The sequence below is a fragment of the Varanus komodoensis genome, unplaced genomic scaffold (genome assembly GCF_004798865.1).
Source record: "Varanus komodoensis strain SLA01 unplaced genomic scaffold, ASM479886v1 scaffold7_3, whole genome shotgun sequence".
Lineage (NCBI taxonomy): Eukaryota > Metazoa > Chordata > Lepidosauria > Squamata > Varanidae > Varanus > Varanus komodoensis.
In genome coordinates, this window is record NW_025336480.1 from 17,599,564 (window position 1) to 17,607,364 (window position 7,801).

Below are 7,801 nucleotides of genomic sequence, written 5' to 3' on the forward strand. Positions count from 1 at the left end.
AGGAAAAGTAAACAAAGTTCAGTCTGCTGCCACTGGAAGCAAGGTTTAGGTCTCAGTGAAAGAATCTGCTATGTAATATTTTATTTTCATTTAAAAAACCCCCACCAGTTAATAAGACATCAGAATAGGTAAAAAATATGATTCTCTTTACTAGGACACATTACAGACTTGATGCAGAAAACAGATGGTACAGAGTAAATACCGAGAACACAGACTTAGAACAGCCATTGGTAATCAAATGCTAGGTGAGGAAATAAACCGGACTAGTTTTAGTAGCAAATGGATATGAAGGCCACGTACGCCACAATTCAGAGTCACCAACCTCTTTAACAGAGGATTAACAAACATGCAGAACTGCTGCCTCAACATTCTGGTAGCATGTATCACAAACAGATTGTGAATGGCAAGAAACAGCATTAATGCAAAGTGTCACTCCACCTGCTCATCTTCATACTAGTTTTCTGTCGTCTTTCCATCCCAACTCAGTGCAAGGAGGAACGTGAATCTAGTTTTAATGGCAGTACAGTAATCTGACATTCAAACAGATTAGCAGGAAAGGAACTTTGAGCAAGGAGCTATTCTGAACAAAGCTTGGTGATTTTTATTGATGGGGATTACCAAACTGGCTTAAAAATAATTATTTTTTGTTAAAAGACTAGTTTCAGGTGTGCAAAATTGAATACACTGATGGGATTTGCAGTTCTAATACAATTAACATTCCTCTATCTCACTTCTGTTTCCTTTTAAGCAGAAGCCACCTTTTTAAACTCAGTAATAAAAGTATTTTGGTTCTAGAAATGATACGACTTCTAGTTGTGTAACACAGTGGGACTAGGCCTGTGCTGTGTACAGGAAAAGGGAGGCTGAGTTTCCCGCTCATTACAACTGAATGTGGTATGCTACCAACATAACTTTCCATTTAAAAAAAGAGAAAATTAAACAGTAAGAATGACCCAGCCATGTTAGGGGCTGTTGTGCTTCCCTGCATGGGCACCCATCCTCTGTGGATCTTGTGAAGGGTAATGAATGGGACCGGGGGCTCTCATGAAAGGAGGTGGAGGACCCATTGCGTGAAACATGTGCGGCCCAAATCCTGCAGGGAGAAAAAAAGACATTTTCACACCTGATCAAAACTCACAAAATTCTTTTAACTAAGGACTTCATTCAAGCTTTTTCTTGGTAACATTTTATTTGATTTAGGGTATAATCCTGTCTTCCTAGGCAGAAAACAGTCTTGCATCTCCCAGCATGACCCAGTCAGCCAGGAGCTATAGGTCCTTTTTTCCTGTCTAAACAGGGATAGGATTGCCTTCATTATCTCATTTTTGCTTGCAAGTTTAATTATACATTCAATGCATTACCGGTAAATGTTTTTCTTTTAAATACACAGAAGAACTGCAAGTGAAGAGTAAGCCCTGTGCATTCGGCAATTATTCGGCAATTCCCACTCAACTTATTTCCTAGTACTGGCATTCTGGATTGGGCTACAGTTATTTCAGAGAAAAACACGTTGTTTCTACAGTTCTCATCACTCAGCAATTCTCCCTCTGTCTTACTCAGGACATAGCTAACTCTTGGGCATGACAAAGCTGAGCTGAAGTATGAAAGCTTTTTAGCAACATGGGCTAAAAATCCCTGGAATGAACATGTGTTTTTCTTCAGGAATACACATTTGCAAGACTTGAGAGATGGAGTTAAGCAACCTAGTGTGCTCCAGCTGTTTGGATCACAATTTCCAAAAGCTTCAGTAAACATGGCCAATGATCAGGTATTAAGTATAATTCAAAACATCTGGAGAATGGCAGGTTGCTATCCCTAAACTAAGCAACAGAATATACATTCATGGATGCAAGAACAAGACAATTTGGCACCTGTTTCTCCAGAAGGAAAGACAATTACCTGGAGGTGGTGGTGGAGCAATGCCAGGTGGCGGCGGCAGGGCAATGTTTACTACCGCTGGAGGGCCACTGGGAGGTAGGTTGAAGTAGTTTGCAGAAGCTGCCTCCTCTTCTGCCACAGGAGGAGGAGGAAGAGCTGCAGGACACAAAATTCACGAGACAGAAAAACATTCAGCAAGCAATACACACACAAGAACAATGAAAGAAATTCCTCTATTATGCAAGGCACCTCATTCTGAATCAGATGGTTTATTTTACCAAGGACTAGTTCATTCTGTTTCAAATAGCACTAATGACCCAGGTCTTAAAGTATGTGTTTTCTTCCCTTCCAATAACTGGTTCACTTGATTCACAAACTTCCTTCCAGGCAACACTTTCACTTCTGTCCCTAAATTTTGCAGTTTCCAGTAGAGGTGGGCAAACCAACAGAACTTCGGGTCACTGAGGTTCTTCAACTTCCACTTTGAAAGTTGCTTCAACATATGTCCGTATCAGACTTTTAGCTTTAACACAAAAATTCATGTGTGTTTTCATGTGCATTTTCCCAAATATATACATTGTGTTCATTTTTTTTAAAAGCATACATTTTCCACCAAATGGTTGAAGTGTTTTTGAATGTTTTCACACATGTGAACATGTTTTCTAACATACACCTTTTTAACTACTTTTTTGTTCCACAAATCACACTGCGCACTTGGAAAAATATGGACTTCAGTCATAAATTGCATTCAGTTCTGGGAGATACAAACTGGGTAAATTCTGGTAAAAAATGAACTAAAACTAATTCCTCATACATCTCTAGCCATGCCAATCTCTAGCCATGCCAATTCAAAACACAGTTTCCTTAACTTTTCTGGTTAGTGCCCATATCTCGTTCTCTAACACAAAAGAATAGTACTTTACCTGCTGCACTTTTAAAAAATGTTACAAATGTCTCTGAATGAGCATTTTTCTTACCGCCAGGTAGTCCAGGGACTGGCTCCAGTTTTATACCAGATTCTGTTGTCCCTTCTCTTTCCTTCTCTTTCCCCCTGGCTGCTTGAGACCTGAAACCCAACAAAAGGCACTGGAACTATTCTCAAGTAGATAGTTAGAAAAACACTGGATCCCAAAGCCAAATATTCAGTGTTACTAAGTATTTTCAAGAGGGAAAATAAAAAATGGGTCTTCTGAGAAAGCAGAGCAAATGCCCTGCTTACTAATAGTTGTGTACATCGACAGTTTTTCTAGATACGCTCAACACCAGCCAGCTCACTTCTTAAGACAGCCAGTGAAAGAGCAGAGTCACTCTCTCAAGAGTGCTCAAAGCTGTATGACATGCTGTGCACGCTGGAACTAACGTGAAAGCCCAACCCTGGGTGCTGCCAGCTGAGTGCAGAAACTCCAACCCTTGTGTCCAGAAAAGCCTCTAAAGGAAAAATGCATGCTGCCACAAGCCCTTTTCTTCTGCACCACTCACCTGCCCCATTTCACATTAAGCCTGCGGCCATTGACAATAAGCTTGTTGAAGGACTTCTCCGCTGCTACCTCTGCAGCTTGCCGTGTTGCAAACTGGATGAATGCACACTGCTGCCTTTGCACCACAGTTATCGTCCTGATCTCGCCAAACTGATAGAAGTGATTCCTGAGGAGATAATATAGTCCATGTTTCGCATTACTGAGGCCAAAACAAGTCAAATTCTAACAATGAAACAAAATCAGTTTGGAAGACAGCAACCTCCCTCTCTTTGTATGAGAGATGCAAAGCCTGTTGCCAAATAGGCAACTAGTTAATTAACAACAGCAGATGGGAAATGGATCTTTGATAAATAGAGCACCCTAATAATGGGATCTCCTTCATGAATCACTGCCTTGTCGTGGTGAATGGGCTTGCGTAGCTCAATGAAGCTATGAGCTATGCCGTGCAGGGCCACCCAAGATGGACAGGTCATAGCAGAGAGCTCTGACAAAACGTGATCCACTGGAGAAGGAAATGGCAACCCACTCCAGTATATTTGCCATGAAAACCCCATGGACAGTACCAAAAGGCAAAAAGATATGACGCCAGAAGATGAGCCCCTCAGGTCGGAAGGTGTCCAATATGCTACTGGGGAAGAGCAGAGGGCTAGTACTAGTAGCGCCAGAAAGAATGAAGTGACTGGGTCAAAGCTGAAAGGACACTCGGTTGCCGATGTATCTGGTGGTGAAAGGAGAGTCTGATGCTGTAAAGAGCTATACTCCATAGGAACCTGGAATGTAAGATGTGGCCAAACAAGAGATGACAAGACTGAACATCAACATCTTAGGCATCAGTGAACTAAAATGGACAGGAATGGATGAATTTAATTCAGATGACCATCAGATATACTACTGCAGGCAAGAATCCCTCAGAAGAAATGGAGTAGCCTTCATAGTCAATAAAAGAGTTGGAAAAGCAGTGCTGGGATACAATCTCCAAAATGACAGAATGATCTCAGTTCGAATCCAAGGCAAACCATTCAACATCACAGTAGTCCAAGTCTATGCCCCAACCACTGGTATTGAAGAGGCTGAACGGTTCTATGAAGGCCTACAACACCTTTTAGAATTAACACCAAAACATGATGTCCTTATCATCATGGGGGATTGGAATGCTAAAGTAGGAAGCCAAAAGCTAATGGGAATAACAGGCAAGTTTGGCCTTGGAGCACAAAATGAAGGAGGGCGCAGGCTGGTAGAATTTTGTCAAGAGAATACGATGGTCATAGCAAACACTCTTTTCCAACAACCCAAGAAACGACTCTACAGATGGACATCACCAGACGGTCAACACAGAAATCAGATTGACTATGTGCTCTGCAGCCAAAGATGGAGAAGCTCTATACAGTCAGTAAAAACTAGACCAGGAGCTGACTGTGGCTCAGATCATGAGCTTCTGGTTGCAAAATTTAGGCTTAAGTTGAAGAAAGTAGGGAAAAGCACTAGGCCACTCAGGTATGACCTAAATCATATCCCTGATGAATATACAGTAGAGGTGACAAATAGATTTAAGGAATTAGATCTGATAGACAGAGTGCCTGAAGAACTATGGATGGAGGTTCGCTACATTGTACAAGAGGTGGCAACTAAAACCGTCCCAAAGACACCCAACTGAATGCAGAATTCCAGAGAATAGCTAGAAGAGATAAGCTCTGGCCTCTTGGCAGAGCGGCAGAGGCAGAGGCTGGGAGAGAGCGCTGAGTGACCAGGGGACTGGCGAAGGCAAGGTAGGAGCTGGGCAGCAGAGCAAAGGGCCAGGAACAGCGGAGAGGAAGGGGGCGGGGCCAGAGGGGCCAGGAGGGAGCAGAGGGGTGGGGCGTCATCCCTTGTCTGCGTCCCTTGGCTGCGGCCCAGGCTGTCCGGAGACTCCCTTCCCTGAGACACAGGGGTTTGATTGTTTGTTCGGTTTGTGCTGTGCTGTGCTTTGTTTTTCTTCCAATTTAAATTTATTTTATCCTTGTGTGTGTGTGTGTGTGTGCGAGTGGGTTTTCGTCTGGGAGAACTGGGCGAGTGAGAGGAACTGCAGGACTAACAAGGCAGGGGACCAAGGTAAGGTCTCGGAAGGGATACCGATGGCAGACCAGGAGATGGCCTTGGCAGGAGTCATGGCTGTTGCTGTCCGCTGTGACAGCTGCGACATGTTTGCCCTTCTCCCCCAGGAGAGGCAGGGATACACTTGCCCTCGGTGCAAAATGGTGACCCTGCTAGAAGAGGGGGTGAGGTGCCTGAGGGTTGAGAGAGCTCTCCAGGCCCCCCTGGAGCAGCCCCCCTCTGGACAGAGGGTTGAGGGAGAGGCCATGGGAGGAGCAGCTGCGGAGACATGGAGGTATATCACCCACAGGAGGAGGAGGCCAGCACGGCCTCCTCCTTCTCCTGGCACCAATCTGGAGCTGGGAAACAGGTTCTCTCCACTTGGGGAGGCTGGGGCTGATGAGGCCTCGGGGGACCAGCAGGACCCCCAGCCTGATACGTCAGGCGGCAAGGGGGTCGCTGCAGAAGAGGCGAGGGCCAGGGCACAGCCACCCACCAGCACCGGAAAGGTACGGCGGTGGGTGATTGTTGTTGGGGACTCCCTGCTGAGGGGCACTGAGCTGGCGGTGTGTCGCTCCAACCTGGAGACAAGGGAGGTTTGCTGCCTGCCAGGCGCACGCATCTGGCATGTGATGGTCAGAGTGGAGCGTCTTGTTCGCTCCGGGGGTCACCAGCTGCTCCTGGTGATCCATGTGGGCACAAATGATGTGGCCAGGCAGGGTGTGGTTGGGACCTCCAGGGACTTTGAGGCCTTGGGGAAGAAACTCAAGGAGCTGAAGGCCCAAGTGGCCTTCTCGTCAATCTTACCTGTCCGGGGATTTGGGCCAGGAAGGGACAGGAGGGCTTCCAAGGTGAACGACTGGCTTAGGGTGTGGTGCCAGAAGGAACGCTTCGGGTTCCTCGACCACGGCACTCGTTTTCTTGCCAATGGACTTCTGGCAAGGGACGGGTTACACCTCACGAGGATGGGGAAAAGGTTCTTTGGAAATGCTCTAGTGAGCTTCATCCGTAAGACTTTAAACTGAGCCGGGGGGGGGGGTTTCAGGCCCCCCAGTAACATGTCTGCACTGGACAAGTGTGGGGGGAGGATCAGGGCTCTGGGAGCAGGGTTTTAGAGATACTGCAGGGACTGACAGGACTCCTACAGAGAGGGGCCAGGTATTAGGGAGGATGGGAGGAAGGAGGAGGCTGGGAACTCCAAGGAAAGGAAGCGGTGGGAAGGAGTTGAGGTGCATGTACACCAATGCTAGGAGCATGGGTAATAAGCAGGAAGAGCTTGAAGCTCTCCTGGGAATAGGAGGGTATGATCTGAAGGGAATCACAGAAACTTGGTGGGATGAAAGGCAAGTCTGGAATGTGAACATACAAGGGTATCACCTTTTTAGAAAGGACAGGAAGGGAAAGAGAGGTGGGGGCGTGGCTTTATATGCCAGGGAAGGGATAGGATGCAATGAGACAGAATGCAGCACAGATGGGGATTCGGTAGAAGCAGTCTGGGTGAAACTTAGGGGTTTTGACAGGGAATGAGACCTGACAGTGGGGGTATGTTATCACCCTCCACGTCAACTTGAGACCCTGGATGATGTCCTGACAGGTCAGATTCTAAGGATATCTCGGGGGAGAGACACAGTAATTATGGGAGATTTCAATCTCCCAGATATTACTTGGGAGACTCACTCAGCAGTGACAGCCAGGTCACGTCACTTCCTAGAAGCTACTGAGGGAGCGTTTTTCACACAGAGGGTCCGAGAGGCGACGAGGGGGGGAAACATCCTTGACTTGGTCTTGACCAATAGGGAGGAGCTGATAGATGAAGTACAGATTAGGGGAGCTTTGGATGCAAGTGATCACTCCATCCTTTGCTTTGAGATCAGGGGACTGCGGAAGGGCAGCAGGTTGAGCACTAGAAGCTGGGACTTCAAGAGGGCCAACTTTGGCCAACTGAAGGCCAGACAGGGGAAAGTCTCCTGGGATAGGTTACTAGAAGGTAAGCGAATTGAGGAGGGGTGGATAGCACTCAAAAGGGAGGTTTTGGAGGCGTAAGCCTTGACGATACCTCTAGTCAGTAAGGTGGGGAGGCGGAGGAGAGTGCCGCCATGGATGCAAAAGGAGGTGGTTAGAGGGATTAGATGAAAGAGGAACCACCCTAGGAAATGGGTACTGGGGGAAATAGACAAAAGGATATACTGGGAGGAGGAGGCCCGTTGCAGAAGGATTCTTCGCAAGGCTAAGGCTGATTACAAGCTGAGACTTGCCAAGAATATCAAGAGCAATAAAAAGGGCTTCTTTCAGCATGTAAATAGGAAGAGGAAGGGGAGACAAGTGGTGGGACCACTAAATAAGGAGGAAGGAGATCCAGTGACTGATATGAGGAA

General features: G+C 46.5%; 1 protein-coding gene across 1 annotated transcript in view; it reads right to left on the reverse strand.

The window, feature by feature from the left end:
- Window positions 1–125: 125 nt before the first annotated feature.
- Window positions 126–7,801, reverse strand: part of RBM22 (RNA binding motif protein 22) — a 16,182-nt gene continuing 8,506 nt past the window's right edge. The window contains exons 8-11 of the mRNA XM_044454475.1: window positions 3,358–3,522; window positions 2,856–2,944; window positions 1,900–2,034; window positions 126–1,093 (exon numbers count right to left, since the gene is read on the reverse strand). Coding sequence (XP_044310410.1) covers window positions 963–1,093; window positions 1,900–2,034; window positions 2,856–2,944; window positions 3,358–3,522 — 520 coding nt within the window. The 3' untranslated portion in view covers window positions 126–962. The remainder of the gene's footprint in view (window positions 1,094–1,899; window positions 2,035–2,855; window positions 2,945–3,357; window positions 3,523–7,801) is intronic.